The sequence below is a fragment of the Symphalangus syndactylus genome, chromosome 2 (genome assembly GCF_028878055.3).
Source record: "Symphalangus syndactylus isolate Jambi chromosome 2, NHGRI_mSymSyn1-v2.1_pri, whole genome shotgun sequence".
NCBI lineage: Eukaryota > Metazoa > Chordata > Mammalia > Primates > Hylobatidae > Symphalangus > Symphalangus syndactylus.
Window position 1 is genome coordinate 44432462 of NC_072424.2, and position 18794 is coordinate 44451255.

The 18794-nt window shown below is 42.2% G+C and overlaps 1 protein-coding gene across 6 annotated transcripts in view; it reads right to left on the reverse strand.

Moving 5' to 3' along the window:
* PLCE1 (phospholipase C epsilon 1) overlaps window positions 1–18794 on the reverse strand; it is a 440302-nt gene that overhangs the window by 152714 nt on the left and 268794 nt on the right. For all 6 annotated transcript variants that reach the window (XM_063629746.1, XM_055254888.2, XM_055254898.2 and 3 more), the window contains one exon: window positions 14578–14894. In XM_063629746.1, coding sequence (XP_063485816.1) covers window positions 14578–14894 — 317 coding nt within the window. The remainder of the gene's footprint in view (window positions 1–14577; window positions 14895–18794) is intronic.

Below are 18794 nucleotides of genomic sequence, written 5' to 3' on the forward strand. Positions count from 1 at the left end.
CTGAAGCCTTTGGTCATCCTCAATGGAGATGTGCCTGTGTGATCTCCCTCTTCAAATCTCATGGCATGCACAGTCTTTATCTCTCATTCTGCACAAATCACACTAGTTACCATTTATTGAGAACCTATCCTGTACTTGGTGATTTTATATATGTTATCTTGTTTAAGTGTCCCCATAACCATGCGAAATTAATTAAATTATCTCACTTTATAGATGAGAAATATGAAGCTGAATTCTGTTTTTTAAATCATTCACTTGCCCAGGGTCCCACAGTAAGTGGCAGAACCCCATGTTCATGCCTAGACATTTTTTTTTTCTTTTTAGGTGGAGTTTCACTCTTGTGGCCCAGGCTAGAGTGCAGTGGCACAAACCCGGCTCACTGCAACCTCCGCCTCCTGGGTTCAAGTGATTCTCCTGTCTCAGCCTCCCAAGTAGCTGGGATTACAGGCGCACACTACCACGCCTGGCTAATTTTTTGTACTTTTAGTAGAGACAGGGTTTCACCCTATAGCCAGGGTGGTCTCAAACTCCTGACCTCAGGTGATCCACCTCAGCCTCTCAAAATGCTGGTTATTACAGGCATGAGCCACTGTGGCCATATGCCCAAACTTAATGATGGAATTATACTCTTTCCTCTTTCTACTAACTCATGGCACTTCTCTAACCATGATCTCTTACACAATAGTTCATGCTTGGCATTGCTTTATCCCCTTTTGTGTATGTTTATTCATTATTTTATGTCTTGTATGCCTTGAACTAGATTGTAAATTCCTTGAACAAAATGACCCACGTCTTGCTTTTCTTTGTATTTCTAATAGTATCTAATAGGATAATTACTTACACTAATTAGCATTATTCATAAAATACTATTACGCATCTACTATATAGTTGGTACCATGCATAAAAACCAGAGATATAGCAATGAACAAGTTAGAAAAGTTTCTAGTCTAAGGAGATAGAAAAAAAAAAAGAAGCAAGTCAAGTTCCCTGGCTTTTGAGCTAAGACATGACCAAGAGAAGGCAGTGGCTGTGATATGATCTGAGAAAGAAGGTGCTTGCGGAGGCAACAACAACTGCAGAGGCTATGTACAGAAAACTAACTTGGCATGTCCAGGGAACAGAATGAAAGGTTGTGTGGCTAAAACGGAGCCAGAGAGAGGGGTGGGTGTATAAAGTTAGGTTGGAGGGCCGGGTGTGGTGGCTCATGCCTATAATCCCAGCACTTTGGGAGGCTGAGGCAGGCAGATCACCTAAGGACAGGAGTTCGAGACCAGCCTGGCCAACACGGTGAAAGCCTGTCTCTACGAAAAATACAAAAATTAGCTGGGCATGGTGGCAGGTGCCTGTAATCCCAGTGACTAGAGAGGCTGAGGCAGGAGAATCACTTGAACCCAGGAGGTGGAGGTTGCAGTGAGCTGACGTCATGCCATTGCACTCCAGCCTGGGCAACAAGAGCAAAACTCCATCTCTAAATAAATAAATAAAGTTAAGTTGGAGAAGTAGGCAGGAGCAAAACCATGCATGGTCTTGTTATCTTGGATTTTATTTCAAACGTAAAGGGGGGCCACTGAAGGGACACTTAGCAGGCGAGTTACCTTTATGCTTATAAATGATCACCCCGGTTGTTGGGTGGAGAATGGATTATAGCATTTGTCAGCATGAAAGCAGTGCTGGAGATAAGTGCAATGGTGGCTGGTTTCAACCTAGCTTAGCAGATGAAATACTAAGGAATAGGCCAATTCAGGGGGTATTTTGCAAGTACTGCAAATGAAACTTGCTGACAGTTTATGCTACGGTTTGGATGTTTGCCCTGTTCAAATCTCATGTTGAAATGTGACCTCCAATGTTGGGGCCTCGTGGGAGGTATTGGATCATGGGGTGGATCCCTTATGAATAGCTCAGTGCCATCCCCTTGGTGATGAGTAAGTTCTCACTCATTTAGTTCACTCAAGATCTGGTTGTTTTAAGAGTCTGGGACATCCCCCTTTTCTCTCTCTTGCTCTCATTCTTGCCCCATGACGTGCCTGCTCCTGTTTCACCTCCTGCCATGAGTAAAAGCTCCGAGGCCTCACCAGAAGTGGATGCCAGCACCACATTTCCTGTAAAGCCTGTAGAAGCATGAGCCAATTAAATCTCTTTTCTTTATACATTACCCACCCTCAGGTATCTCTCTATAGCAATGCAAGAATAGCCTAGCACAGTTTAGATGTTAGGGTTTGAGGAAAGAGCAAATCAATCAAACTCTGGTTGATGGCCTGAACACCTCGGTTGACACTGAAGCTGCTAACTGAGATGGGAGGGCAGCAGCACTGGGTGAGGGGGGAAGGTCCTGGATGGTATGTGAATGGTGGGGAGGGAGAAGTTAATTCTATTTTGGCCATATTTGAGATGTCTTTTAGACATGACTAGAATGTAAGCTCGGTGGGGCAGGAGCTTTGTCTGTGTTGTTCTGTGCCATATTCCCCATGCATGAAACAGCATTTAGTACAAAAGTTGGTACTGAAAATCTTGTTGAACAAAAAAAGCCAAGGTGAGGCATTGAGAAGGCAGTTGGATTTATGACTGTTTAAATCTTTTGGGCAAATGCAGATCCTCAGTAAAGCATAAATATATTCCTCCTTGGCTCTCACATGTGCAGTAAAAATCTCTGAGTGGTTCTTCAAAGAGCAGAATTAAACATCCTAATAGGGTCAGCTAATGCCATCCTGAAAAGAGGCTCAAAATCCCAATCTCAGACTAAAGCTGACCTGGTCTTTCCCACAGTGTTCAGGGTCATTTAAGTGATCTGATGGCAAAGGCCTTGAGGAACTGCTGCAGTGCTTCTCTGGGTCATGTTTATTACTTTTAATAGTAATAACACTGCTTATATAGGTCAAAATTCTTATTCATCTATTTGCTGATTTCCACTGGATCCATTATTGTTTCTACCAGTCTCAGGACAGAGGTGTTAACTGATACCTGCTTTAAAACAGAATTAAACATGTCTCCAATAAGTCAATGGCTTTGACAGTTAACTTTCTGGGCCAGTTAAATCCTAGAGACACAATGTGAGCTTTAAGAAGGAGAACTAAGAATTAAGAGAGCCTATTATAGTAATAAAATAGCCTACATACTAAAGGTTTCAAAATCACATCCTCCATTTTGTAGTACTATGAGCAAACAATGAAAAAAATACAGAAAGAAAGGAAAGAAGAAAAGGAAGGAATGAAGGAAAGAAGAAAGAAAAGAAATGAAGATGGGGCCAGGCATGATAGCTCAGGCTTACAATCCCAGCACTTTGGGAGGCCAAGGCAGGTGGATTGCTTGAGGCCAGGAGTTTGAGGCCAGCCTGGCCAAAATGGTGAAACCCCATCTCTACTAAAAAAAAAAAAAAAAATTATCCAAGGGTGGTGGTTCACATCTGTGATCCAGCTACTCAGGAGGCTGAGGCACTAGAATTGCTTGAACCTGGGAGGCGGAGGTTGTAGTGAGCCGAGATCATACCAGTGCACTCCAGCCTGGGTGACACAGTCAGACTCTGTCTCAAAAAAAAAAAATAAATGAATAAAATAAAAAAGAAATGAAGGCAGGGAAAACAAGCCATTACATTTATTTAAATGTACTTGGAACAATTCTCAAGTATCTGCACTAATGGATGACCCCAAAGATAGAAACCATTTTTCTCCTGTTTCAAAGTGAAGTCCTCCATGGCAGTACTATGAGCAAAAAATGAAAAAAAAAAATACAGAAAGAAAAGGAAGGAGGACATTTTACTCCTATTTGCTTTGGGATACAGCTTTGTTCTCTTTGAGTACTGCTGTGACTGATGTTCTAGAGCAGTGATTCTCAACTGTTGGTGTGTTGGTGGCATCAGGGTTATCTCGTAAAGTGATGTTTTTTCCTTTTTGTTATTTTAAATTTTAGAGAAAGGGTCTCACTCTATCATTCCGACTGGAGTATAGTGGCATGATCCTACCTCACTGCAGCCTCAACTCCTGGGCCCAAATGATCCTCCCACCTCCGCCTCCCCAGTAGCTGGAGCTACAGGTATGCACCACCAGGCCCTGTCAATTTTTAAATTTTTTGTAGATACAGGATCTTGCTATGTTGGTCTTGAACTCCTGGTTTGTCTTGAACTCCTGGACCCAAGCAACCCTCCTGCCTCAGATGCCCAAACTACTAGGATAGTAGGAGTGAGCCACTATGCCTGGCCTTCATGGAGCTTTTTATTTTTTTATTTTATTTTATTTTATTTTATTTTTTTGAGACAGAGTCTCACTCTGTCGCCCAGGCTGGAGTGCAGTGGCACAATCTCGGCTCACTGCAAGCTCCGCCTCCCAGGTTCACGTCATTCTCCTGCCTCAGCCTCCCAAGTAGCTGGGACTACAGGCGCCCACCACCATGCCTGGCTAATTTTTTTTGTATTTTTTAGTAAAGACGGAGTTTCACCACGTTAGCCAGGATGGTCTCGATCTCCTGACCTCGTGATCCACCCGTCTCGGCCTCCCAAAGTGCTGGGATTACAGGCGTGAGCCACCGCGCCCAGCCCATGGAGCTTTTTAAAATTATAAATGCCTGGGCCCCACCTTGCATCCTGGGAGGCAGAATCTCTTGGGGGTGGGCTACAGATACGTGTGCATTTTAAAAATATTCTGATCCCATTGTCTTCAGTCTGCTGATCAGTGAGAACTACTGTTCAAGGAAGTCACATTAGACGGTTGAAGAATGAGTGCATGTGTGCCAGTCCTGTCTGACAAGGTGCAAGGCAGCCCCTTCCCACTGCCTCCTCCTGCTGCCCCAACTGGGAGCACAGGTAGGACTTAAGATTTTGAATTTCAAAGCTATCTGTCTTAGTCCATTTTGTGCTGCTGTAACAGAATACCACAGACTGTGTAATGTATAAAGAGTGAAAATTTATTTTCTCATAGTTCTGAGCCTGGGAGCTCCACAAGGTGCTAACAATTTCAGTTGTCTGGTGACAGCTGCATCCTCTGAAGGGGACACTGTGTCCTCACATGGCAGAAGGTGAAAGGGCAAGTAAGCTGAATGCTGCATGAAGCCTCTTTTACATGGGCCTTAATCCCATTGACGATGGAGGAGCCCCCACGGCCTAATCACCTCTTACAGGTCCCAACTCTTAATCCCACCACAGTGGCAACACCTGAGTTTTGGGGTAAACACATTCAAATCGTAGCACCACCACTGCTAAGGGAGTGGGTTTCATGTAAAATAGGAATGAACAGAGAGAGAGGAGGAAAAATGTAGTAGAAATGACGTGGTCAAGAGAGGAATATAAATAAACTCCTTTAGATTTTGGGGGCAATCTTTCTCAGGCATTTCACACTAAAGGAAACCTCAGAGCCAAGAAGGGAACTTGAAAAGCCAAAAATCTGAAATCTGCCTTCTGCCTGGTGCTGTGGAAATGATAAATTATCCCCCATGCTCTAATGTTCTCAGACATTGAGATGCTGCTGTCCTCCCTATTTCAAGGGCCACAGTCTCCTAGTTCAAGGGAGATGCTACATTTACAATATCAGGAAGTTAGCACATAGGTTAAAATCAACAAACAGGTCAACATTTTTACACATATTGAAATCATAAAAAAATTCTGAATCCTATTGAGAGGAAAATGGTTTCATTTAGAGTAAGAGAATTGAGTGGTGGAAAGAAGGTCCCTCAGCTTTTGATTCAAAAGTACCAAGCAGATGAGCCAAGAATGCTGGCTCTGGAAGCCAGAACACCTGGGTTCAACTGCCAGCTCTGAAACCACAGGTCATTCATTTAGTCTCTCTGTGCCTCAGTTTTCTCACCTGTTAAGTGGGGGTGACTATAATAACAAAAAATGGAATTTATTATCATTAGTTATTCTAATAATGCAGTTATGTTAGTGGTTTTTTGTGTTTTTTTTTTTGGTAACATCAAACCACTACTGTGTCTTTGGTCCCTGATAAGTGATTTAAACATGTCATTTCTCTGAATACTCATATAAAGCATTTGGGGTAGATACATTATTAGCCCCATTTAAAGATGAGAGATTAGGCTGGGTGTGGTGACTCACGTCTGAAATCCCAGCACATTGGGAGGCCAAGGCAGGTGGATCTCTGGAGCTCAGGAGTTCAAGACCAGCCTGGACAACACAGTGAAATCCCATCTCTACTAAAAATACAAAAATTAGCCGGGCAAGGTGGTGTGCACCTGTAGTCCCAACTGTTTGGGAGGCTGAGGTGGGAGGATCGCTTGAGCCTGAGAGGCTGAGGCTCCACTGAGCAAAGATCAGCCACTGTACTCCAACAGAGACCCTGTCTTAAAAAAAAAAAAAAAAAACCTAAAATAAGATAAAAATGAAGGGATAGGTATCTGGCTTGAGGTTGCACAGCTGGGAATGGTGGATCAGAACCTAGGCAGCCTGACTCCAGAGGTGCACCTGAATGATGTCCACCCTCGGTGCCCCTCTTATTTCTCAGCCCTACGTGTTACTCTGGGTGAGGAAAGCCCTGCGTGGGTGCTGACTGCCAGGAACCATGAGACATGATTTGCTGTCAATCAGCTTCAGGATGGAAGTGCCATCTACAGATAACCTTACACTTAGGATGCCGCTCTGCACAGCTAAGTTTCTGTAGTTTATTTGCCTACTGTATTTTTTTTAGTCGAGAAATTTCTGGAGTAAAATATCTGTTACTCCTGGAATGTGCAGTGAAATGTTCCAGGGAAAGAATACAACATCTGCTCTCAGAGGGGAGATGTGCTTTGTCAAGGAAAAATTTGATTTTCCAAAGTGAGCTGAAATTTCCCTTACCCCGAGGGGGTTTTTATCAGCAATTTATCCTGTGAGTATTCAGATTTGAGGAAGGAAGTTTGTAAAGCAGCCCAGAACAGATGATTTGCTCTGCTGTCTGCTTTTATAAAAGAGGGGGAAAACTTTGATTGAGACGTTTCTAAACATGGTTCAATATACAAATTCAAAAACCAGTATTTTTTCTAAAACATTTCAAGTGAAAGAACCTATTTGGACATGACACTGCCCCACATCATTATAATATGCTATGCTTTCTGCTTACTGTGCTGAAATGGTCTTTCCATAGCTATGACCAGACAGGCTTTTAGATGCTGGAATCTGCCAAAGCGATCATCATTGCTATGAAGTATATAAGGAATTCTGGCTGAAAGCTCATAAGGCTCTTCTTTGACCAGATGGTTTATTTATTCTTACTATTATTTACCAGGAAGTTAAGCTGCACCTTGGCATTCTGTATAGAGAGGATGGCCTTTAAACTGTTGAATTGACATTTGGTGAAACCTACCGGACAGAAGGAACAAGCAACAACTGATTGTCACTTTGGGCTGCCCAAGATTGCATGGCTCAGGGAAGCTAGCTGATGAATGCTCAGGTTGACCACACAGAATGCTGGAGGGGAAAAGACACCCAGGGCAGAGCCACGTGGAGGCCTTGTAGAGGCTGCTGGGGTCTCAGTAGAACTGGGGGTCTCAATCTAGGGCTCATGACCTGCCCTCAGACCAGCTGGTCTGAAAGAGGAGCCCTGCTGAATAGTGTTGCCAAGAACCACCCAACAAGCAAAAACTGCCCTCTTAGGACATAGAAAAAAGTGAACCTGCTTCTGGCCCCTTGAAAATCACTTTCCAGCCACAGATATCAAATGTCTGTTCCACAAAAGAGTGCCTGGAAGTGGTGTGGGTGGTGACAGGTTATGGAGTCAAAAATTTGCTTGTGTGATCAATCCCAAGGACCAGCTATAGATGCAATGAAGGGTTCCAACCCCCAAAATCATCACTGGTGAACAACACAACAAGAGCAAAGGCCATATTAAGGAGACATGAGGTTTGAGAACTAGCGACTCAGAACTGTGATGCCAAGATCCTCCCCCTCACTCCATGTTCCACCAAGGTGCTTCTCAGGAAAGAGGGGAGAGGGAGTGAAGGGAGGAAGGATGCCCTGCAATCTCAATTTGCCTCTCCTCTCTTCTCACCTGTATGCACCAAAGTATGTAATCTTTTGGTAAAATTGTCTATAAAAATGCCTCTGCATTTCCTCTAGAAAAGATAAAGGGCTTGGGAATTTATTTTAGGAGGAATTTTTAAAAAGTAAGATCAAAAGGAATGTGGGCTAGAGGTATAAGCTAGATGCAGGAAGACAAAGGATAGGAAAAAAGAACAATATGATTTCAGACTGTCAAAGTGAGAGATTTCGTGGGTGGTCAAGAAGTGAGGCTGCTCCACCTGAAAGGAGAGAGAAAGAACACTGGCTTCTAAGAGCTTTAGATCAGGAATATGACTACAGAGAGGTGTCCAGATTAAGAAAGTTCGGGAAGACCTGTCTCTCAAACTAAGCAAAGCAGGATGAAGCCTACGTTCAACACAGATCTTGACTAGCTCTGCCTGAGGACTGACCCCTTCTTGTGCTTCTGTTTCTTTTCAAGGATAAAGAGAGACTGCCTTTAAGAAGTTTGTCTAGTGTGTGCATCACAGTCTAACAGTGCAGGAGAAGGGGGAATGGTGAGGAAACATTGCGTCCAAGCCACAATCCAAACTGATTTTAAATGATTTATCTCTAGGCCTTCATTAATGTAAGCTGAACCTTTTCAGTAATTTCACGGTCGTACTTTGAGTTGCATTTTAACCATGCTTTCCTAAGAATAAATATTATGCAAAACTGCCCAAAAAGCATTAGAAATTTTCTTCCTTTTTCCCACATTACGGTTAAGTTATTGTATAGAGAGTTGTTAGAATATAGAAACTTCTAGCTCATAAGCGTGGTTCTGGGGGCAATCTGGAACAAGCTGCCTCCCTAAACCATGAGTCTTGCTCATGACAAAAACTGTCTGATTGTCTTCTTGTCTGGACTGCCTTCCATTTCCTATGAACTTCCCCCTCTATTCCTCTCATCTCTCAAGACCCAGCCCCAGACTCCAGGGCTCAGTAGAATGAGCTCTTGTCACCCACCTGGACACCCCAGCCTTCTCTGTTGGTGCCACTCTCACTGCACTTACTTTCTGCCTTTTTTGGTAGATATTTGTGTCCATGTCTCGTAGCTTCTAGCAGACTGCTATTTACTTTCCTTAGTGCATATCTACCACAGTACACTGCTTCTAAGAAGCGCTGGATTAACTGAATGGATGCATGAGTAAATGCATTCACTTTCCCCCACCCCAAGTGACTAGCACTGGCAATGGAGCTAATATTCTCTTTCTTGTCTTTAAGATACTATAACGTTCCAAGGAAAATACATCTTCTTTCCACTGAGGAAAGTGCATTTATTTTGTGTATCCAATTTTGGAAGAATCAAAGTATGGGCTGATAAAGTCAATTTTCACCATATACTGTTAATTTCTTACTTTTAAAAAATATGTTTGACATGCCAATGGAAAAAAAGAGAAGACTAGAGAACAGTAGGTGCTCAATGTGTCTGTTTTTTTGAGACAGGGACTCACTCTGTCGCTCAGGCTGAAGTACAGTAGTACGATCTCGGCTCACTGCAGCCTCGACCTCCCAGACTCAGGCAATCCTCCCACCTTAGCCTCCCAAGTAGCTGAGACCATAGGCATGCACCACCATGCCTGGCTAATGTTTTGTACTTTTTGTAGAGATGAGGTTTTGCTATGTTCCCCAGGCTGGTCTCAAACTCCTGGGCTCAGGCCATCTGCCTGCCTCAGGCTCCCAAAGTGCTAGGATTATAGGTATGAGCTACTATGCCCAGCCAATAAGTATCCCACTTCTAGGTATATACCCCAAAGAAGGAAAACCAATCTATCGAAGAGATATCTGCACTCCCATGTTTATTTCAGCACTATTCACAATAGCCAAGATTTAGAAGCAACCTAAGTGTCCATCAACAAGATGAATAGATAAGAAAATGTAGCACATATATATAATTCAGCCATAAAAAAGAATAAGATCTTGTAATTTGCAACAACATGAATTGAATTGAAGTTCATTATGTTAAGTGAAATAAGCGAGGCACAGAAAGATAACTTCTGTGTGTTCTCACTTATTTGTGGGAGCTAAAAATTAAAACAATTGAACTCATGGAGACAAAGTAGAAGGATGGTACTACAGGGTGAGAAAGGTAGTAGAGGGGAGTGAGGAAGTGGGGATAGTTAATGGGTACATACAATAGTTAGAAAAAAATGTAAGATCTAGTATTTGATAGCACAAAAGAGTGACTGTAGTCAATAATAATTTAATCGTACATTTAAAAATAACAAAAGGAGTGTAATTGGATTGTTTTTAATACAACGGATCAATGCTTGAGACGATGGATACCCTAGTTACTCTGATGTAATTACACATTGTATGCCTGTACCAAAATATCCTCTCTATCCCATAAATATATACACCTACTATGTACCCACAAAAATTAAAACTAAAAAATGGAAATAAATAAATCTCTTGAGTGAATGAATGAATGAATGAGGGAGTGATGGCAGGAACCTAGGTAATGGGAAACTGGATAAAAATCAGAAAGAGAAGTAGAAAAAAGATAGACACACACAAGATTTAGAAAAGAAATAGAAAGAGAGGGAGGGAAGAGGGAAAGGATACCCAAGGCTAATTAAATTCTCAATTAGCAAGTCAGGGTTTACTACAGACTTGAACCTGATAATTTAACAAGAGAGAAGCAGCTGGGTAAGAAGAGATAGACTTCGAAGAAAGATCTGGATTCTGATATCCACTCAGCTACTTAGACAAGTGACTCAATCTCTCTGAGCTCACTGCTTAAAATTCTTTTTTTATTTTGAAGTAATTTTAGATTTACAGAAAAGTTGCAAAAGTACAGAGTACAGAGAGTTCTTGTACACCCTTCACTCAGCTTCCTCTAATGTTAGCATCTTTCATAATCATAGCACAATTGTCAAAACCAGGAAATTAACATTGATACAATCATACTAACTAAACTATAAGCCTCAGAGTTTCTCCGGTTTTTCCATTAATGTCTTTTTCTAGTCCAAGATCCACTAGGATCCCACACTGCATTTAGTCGTCATGTCTCCTGGTCTCCTCCAGCCTTTAACAGTTCCTCAAATTTTCTTACCTTTTATGACCTTGATGCTTTTGAAGAGTAGAATGTCCTTCAATATAGAGTTGCCTGATATTTTTTTTCATTACTAGATTTATGTGGTGTGTTTTTGGCAAGAACTCTATAGAGATGAAGTCCTGCCTTTCTCAGGGCGTCATATCAGGAGGCATATGTTGATATGTCTCGTTACTAATCATGTTAGCCTTGATCACTTTGTCAAGCCAGTGTCTACCAGGTTTCTCCACTGTTCTATTTTCCCCTTTGTATTAATAAATATCTTGTGGAGAGATGCTTTGAGACTATTTGCAAATATCCTATTTCTCATCAAACTTACTTTTTTTTTTTTTTTTTTTTTATTATACTTTAGGGTTTTAGGGTACATGTGCACAATGTGCAGGTTTGTTACATATGTATCCATGTGCCATGTTGATTTCCTGCACCCATTAATTCGTCATTTAGCATTAGGTGTATCTCCTAATGCTGTCCCTCCCCCCTCCCCCCACCCCACAACAGTCCCCGGAGCGTGATGTTCCCCTTCCTGTGTCCATGAGTTCTCATTGTTCAATTCCCACCTATGAGTGAGAACATGCGGTGTTTGGTTTTTTGTCCTTGCGATAGTTTACTGAGAATGATGTTTTCCAGTTTCATCCATCTCCCTACAAAGGACACGAACTCATCATTTTTTATGGCTGCATAGTATTCCATGGTGTATATGTGCCACATTTTCTTAATCCAGTCTATCGTTGTTGGACATTTGGGTTGGTTCCAACTCTTTGCTATTGTGAATAGTGCCGCAATAAACATACGTGTGCATGTGTCTTTATAGCAGCATGATTTATAGTCCTTTGGGTATATACCCAGTAATGGGATGGCTGGGTCAAATGGTATTTCTAGTTCGAGATCCCTGAGGAATCGCCACACTGACTTCCACAATGGTTGAACTAGTTTACAGTCCCACCAACAGTGTAAAAGTGAATTTTCAAATTCAGATTTTTCACCTATTTTGAATGACCTTGCCTTGAAATTAGCATGGCTTTACATACTGTAAAGAAAAGGAAGAAATGGAGTTTGCATTTATTTAAATTCTCTTTTGATGTAATGGATCTTTTCTACTTTAAGGTATACAAAAGAACTAGAATTTAGCTATTCCAGTAGTGTCTAGTAGAGATCATTTGGGATCTGATTACGTAAGACTGATTTTTAATCAGCATACCCATAATTTGTATGAAAATAGATGCTTGAGAATACTTGAAACAGACGGTTCTCTTAAGTAGTTTAAGTGTTTTCCCAGAAATCTTGTTTACGTTCTGAAGTTGCTTAGCTAAACTATTTTCAGAGATAGTCCAAAGCCTGCCTCTACCCAGCTGTAGGTCATATCATCTTTAACTCTGAATTAGTGAAATCACTGATTTGTCTTTGATTCCCAAGTTTATGGAAGTGAATGGAAGAAATCCAAGTTTAATTTAAAATTAGATTTTAAAAGTTTTGGCAATTCACTTTTAAGTTCAGGTCGAAATTTAAAAATAAAGACAAGATAGGGTCCTAACGATGTGAGAGTGGGTAGATCTGGAAGTTTAAAATAATTCATGAAATACAGTGAAATCCACTAATAAAATCACTCAGTTTACTGGAACTTTCATTTTTCCATCCCATTTTTATCAGTAAGGAAAATCAAGAACATCAGGAGATTTATTTTTAAAAACAACTTTGGGGCAGTGAGGTTTGCAAGCTCTCATGTGGACTCCCAGAGATTCTGTCTTACTCAGTTTGGGGTGGGACCAGGAATCTGCAGTTTTAGCAGGCACCACACCCCAGTGCAATCCTGCTGCAGGTGGAAAGCAGCATCCTATAGTTATTCAAAGCCCAGGGCCTGACTTTGTGGCCTTAAACCAAAATTGCCACCTACCACTTGTGTAATCTTGGGAAAATAACTTCATCTCCACATACTTCAGTTTCTCATTGATACGATGGGGCTAATGACAATATCTGTCTCCCAAGGTTGTTGTAAGGAGCAAGTAAGTGGTACATATAAAATGGTTAGCACAACAGTGCCAGATAGACTGGTGTTCAGGACACGTCTGGATACAGAACCGCTTGAGCTCAGCCTCTAACACTTGCTGTATTCATGGGCCTTATCATGGTCACTGACATTTACAACCATCATCAGGATTTTGATTGGCAAGCTATGAAGGCTGCAAAGTGAGCTACAGTTAGAAAGTGTTTTGTGCTTTTTTCTAAAGATGGTGTCTTGCTGTGTCACCCAGGCTGGAGTACAATGACGTGATCCTAACTCACTGAAGCCTCTAAACTTCTGGGCTAAGGGATCCTTAGAGGGTCTCAGCCTCCACAGTAGCTGGGACTGCAGGTGTGCACCACCATGCCCAGCTAATTTTTAAATTTGTATGGACAAGGTCTTGCTATTTTGCTCAGTCTGGTCTTGAACTCCCGGCCTCAAGTGATCCTCCTGCCTCACCCTCCTAAAGCACCGGGATTACAGGCATGAGCCACCGCACCTTGCCAGAAAGTGTTTATGTAACAGAGGCTGACAGATCCTCAGTCAATCAGAGACATATATGACTCAGAATAGGAATATCCTGTTAGCATTTAGGTAGAGTTTACTAAATGACCAAAATAGGCAACTACTCTGTGTTCAGCCAACTAACAATTAACAAACATACCAATTAAAATGTTGTGATTGAATACACAAAACAAAAGAAATTAAGTCTAAAACATAAAATGTAGAATAGAAAACTCTGGGTGTGGGTTACATTACTAAGAGAAAATGCCTTTTAAGCCCAAGAGTGCAGTCGGCCCAACCCCAGCACTGCATGGAGACTCCCTGCTCCTTCCTGCCGCTCCTCCCTGCCCCAGGGCCACAGGGATGTCAGCCAGTGGCTCTTGATCTCCCAGTGAGTCCCTAGAGCCCCACACAATGGCTCTGTCCTAAGTATTCCCAGACTCCAGTCACACCTGTCTTCTTCAGAACTGGCTTCTAATGTGGTCTCAGAGGCTTTGGATTGACATTCTGGGGCTGAAGATCTTCATGGGATGCAGAGAGAGAACCGAGGTGATTCACTGCCTCAATGAATTGCCCCATGTTTCCTGCCTTCTCTGGTGACCTAGGTGTTTCTGCTGAGGGAGTCCTAATAATGGAAGGGGGCTAGGGGGTTGGTTATATGAATGTGGTCAGGGATCATGCTGTCAAAACTCAAAATTGAGACATGTGGTTTTAAAAGCACCTTTGGGAATGAGGGGTTGGTAGGGGAGAGGAAGGGGTTGGAGATTGGCATTTTGGGTACCCAAAGGGACTAGGATTGGTGGACTGGGTAATGCAATGGAATGGAGTTGAGATCAATTAGGCTTAAGGGCAAGTTGGGGTACAGTGAGAGGAAGGATTGCAATGTGATGTCTGTCTCTTTGCCTGGAAAGAAAAACAGCCATCATGGAAGTGGCAAGACAGAGTGAAATGAGACATATCAGGAACAGACAAACCTAGAAAGGGATGTATGCTTGAAAATCACTTATGGGTGAGTCAAAAACCAAGACATCAAAAAGTGGCTTCTTACCTCATTAAACCTCATCACCAGATCTTCAAGGGCATTGTGCTCTCCATTCTGAGTGGTAAGAATCGAAGCTGAGATGGATGCTTTGAGGCAGGGCAAGGACCTCTGGCATTCAGGAATGCCCAAGTCCCGTGTTAAGAAGCAAAGGTAGTCGACTGGCAAGACCCTGCGGTAAATACTCTGCTCCTGCTCCATCAGGATGCTGGCGACTTCCTCTGGGAACTGGATGAGAGGCTGCAGATCGATCAGCTCCTTGCTGATCCCAGCTGAACTTGAAGGGAGGGCATTGGAATTGGCCACAGAGGGACCTGGCTGGCGTTCTAAAACAAAGCAACAGAAGTCGTGGTTACATCAAATCTGGTGTCCCCTGCAACAGATATTTACTTGAGAGCCATTCCAAATCTTGTATGTTATTTAACCAAATCCTCTACTTAGTGAAGAGTTCTGTACTATTTTTCTTCTTACAAAGATCTTTCTGATATCTGTCCTATCTGTCTTCTAGTCACCTAATGAGGTGGGGTTGGAGTGGCGGTGGTGGTGGTGGTGGTAGGGTTGGTTTTCCATTTTCAGCAGCAGCATTAATCTAGCACATAATTCCCCAACCAGTTTACTATGATACTTTGTAAAATACCATTTGCTTCCTTACCCTCCTTTGCTAACTACCATCAGAATGACATGAAATGAGGGTGGGTATAAGCATAGCCAACTTAAATGGAAGAGGAAAGAAGGCTGTGGGGTGAAAAATATGTATATGCATATTATGTGTAAATGGGCAGGACACCTGGGGACCCAAGGACTCTCTGGACTAAAGATTTCAAAATATCATGGTATTCTTTGCCAAACCGTCACCCCCGAAGAGTGACTTTGATTTCACTCATATCTATTTGGTAGTCTGCAAGAACAGAACCATCTACAAACATAAGAAAGGAATAGGTAATAAGCAGATATAGCTAAATAAATAAATCTTACTCCCTGGCCCACAACTGGTAGCAAGAAGGTGACAGAGGGATGCAGGAGAGAAGGTGGCAGTGCATGAGATGGAAGTACCGGAGTAGGGGATGCCTAGGCTCAAAATGATTCCTGTAATTAGAGACACCATACTTGCCTTCTCTTTATTTTGACACCGTCCCAGGCTGCCTTTTAACTTCTTACCTCTAACTCATTCATTCAACAAATGGAAAGTCTATGATGAGCCCTAGAACAGAGTTCTCCGAAGTGTGATCTCTGGAATACTGGCATTTACAAGAAAAACAGTTTTGTGGTCACCTGAGTTGGGGAAATGTCACATATTCATGTCACTCATTCTCTTCCTGGAAATACCTGTCATCCAGCTGGGACGCTGGGTAACAGCAAAGTTCGTAAGGATGACTTCCTTCACATTCAGACCTCAGTATTCTCTGACTCTTTTCTAAATCTCCATTGCAGAAAACTTTGGAATTATCACTCCCAACTGCTTCATGTCTGTATTATTAAACTCTGAAGTCATCATCCCTGAATTTGACTTCTATCTTCCCTTCTATTCTCTCTAATAAAACTTCTCTGTCCTCAGCAAACTTCTAGTTCATTGGCCTTGGTCCGGTGCCACGATAAGCATTTTAGAGGGCACTCACCAGCCAGAGATTCCCTAAGAAGACAGCTTGACTTTCCACCACAGGCACGTCCCAATCCCCAGTGCTGGGCAGACTCAAACCATCCATTCCTTGGCTTCTGGGCTGCTGTATGATGACACTGACAATTATGCTACTTAGTGATGGGGTGGGGGCTAATTCCTATTATCTAACTTCAGCTAGGCCCTCAGAGTGGCTCAAAGTTGACACAAACTTATTTATTTTTTCCTAAACAACTCACTATCCTCTTTTCCGTTCTTCTCACACTCCCAAACCTGCGTTTGCTTTCCTCACAGTCATTCGACTGTTTCTTAACTGTGCTGAGACAGTGTAGGTCATGTCAGAAACTCCTTCAATTCAGATGCCTTATATTTCTTACATCTTCTGCTTCCCTGAGAATGGCATGTGTTTCCTCCTCTCCAAGACCCACCCAGCTTTGTGATTAAATTTACCTTTGTCTCTTCCAGAACTTGCTTCAGTGGTTATCTCCACCTTTAATCCCTCGCTTTCTACTGACTTCTTTGCATACCCAAATGTTCAGTTTCCTTTTTCCTTAAAAACTAACAAATAGGACATCCCTTATCCTTTAGACTCCAGACCTCTCTATCTTTTCCTTCACTATATCCTTCTATACCAGGTAACCCACAGTCCCTGATTCCTTCCTCCATGAGTATGGTGACTACATCTTCTGATCAAAAAATCAGGCCATGCTCTCTGGCCAAATTACTAAACCAATGAGGACATGGGACAGAAGAATGGAAACCAGGTTGGTCCTGGTTGACTCTAAGCATTTTAATACATCTTTTGGACCAAATTACCAAAAATCTTCTGCAACAAAAAATGGAGACTATCAAATTATATTTGATTCTATCTAAGCTCATATTAAAAAAAATTATAATCAGGTTGACGCTTAAATCTACCCTAGATGGCCTCCCCCTCCAACTTTCTGAATAGTTTAGAAACTAAGTTTCCTGCAAATTGAATCAGAATGTGGCTTGATGAAAGAGGCCAACTGAAATTTCTAGATACTGATAATTTATGTACAGTGGAATTAGCCAAATATAGGAACTCTTCTCAGAAGTAACCAACTCTAAGACATGCTCTCAAACTACAGCACTCTGCAGAGGAAATAAAAATAACTCTAGTCACTTCTCTAATATATAAGAGAAGAGATAATGTAATATGATATGCAAATAATGTAAGATAAGATGTCATATGGGAAACTGCAATATATCTTGAGATATGAATCACATGCTGTTACAATGAATAACAAGTCTAGTGACTGGTGGGAAACAGCAATAAGAGAGGCCCAAATAAATTAAAGAATAAAAAGAAACCTGGTCAGTGTAACCCTAATAAATCTGGCGGTCCCAGTATAAGCATGTATCTCAGTATAAGCATGACATCACACTCAAAGGAACACAAATTGAATGCTAGAAGCTTTGAAACAATGTCAACCTTTCATGTAGGTTTCCTTAAAGCTGGAATACTCAGGGATTTCATATCATGTACCACAAAAAACATCCCAGAAGTCTTCTTGGGGCATAATTCTTTGTCTTCTAAGTTCCATACTTTTAGCAGCTGTTAAAAACACTTCCCACTTTCCCTCATCCTTGCTGAGCTCTCCTTATTATGTCCTCTTTCCTCTTCACAGGACACATTGCCCTAGTGCTCAGCTGTAACTCACCTCTGGGCCTTGCTCTCTAACAACATGGGCCACTGGAAGATGGATTAAAAACCGAGTAGTTCTAGGACCCCTGGTCCTTCCTCATCATCCATGAAGCAAAGTTCATAAAGCCCACTGGACACTGTGGCTCTTCTCTTTTTAGAAAGTTTCTGGTGAATAAAATTATCCACCTCATTGTTTGCTCTCAGTCCCATATTCTTCAGTTAATAGTTATTCTAGGTTGGGCGCGATGGCTCACTCTTGTAATTCCAGAACTTTGGGAGGCCGAGGCTGGCGGATCACTTGAGGCCAGGAGTTCAAAGCCAGCCTGGCAAACATGATGAAACCCCATCTCTACTAAAAATACAAAAAAAATTAGCCAGGCGTGGCAGTGGGCGCCTGTAATCACAGCTACTTGGGAGGCTGAGACAGAAGAATCGCTTGAACCCAGGAGGCGGAGGTTGCAGTGAGCCAAGATCGCGCCATTGCACTCCAGCCTGGGTAACAAGAGTGAAACTCTGTCTCAAAAAAAAAACAAAAAGCAAAAAAAAAAAAAGTTATTCTACAGCAGAGTAAGGCTGTATTAGTGCATTTTCACACTGCTAGAAAGAACTACTGGAGACTGAGTAATTTATAAAGGAAAGAGGTTTAATTGACTCACAGTTCTGCATGGCTGGGGACCCCTCAGGAAACTTACAATCACAGCAGAAGGGGAAGGGGAAGCAAGGCACATCTTACATGGTGGCAGAAGAGAGAGAGAGGACAAGGGTGGCGGGAAGTGTCACACTTTAAAACCACCAGGTATCATGAGAACTCACTCACTATCACGAGAACAGCAAGGGAGAAATCTGCCCCCATGATCCAATCATCTCCCACCAGGCTCCTACTCTGACAAGTGGGGATTACAATTTGAGATGAGATTTGGGTGGGGACAAGAGCCAAACCAT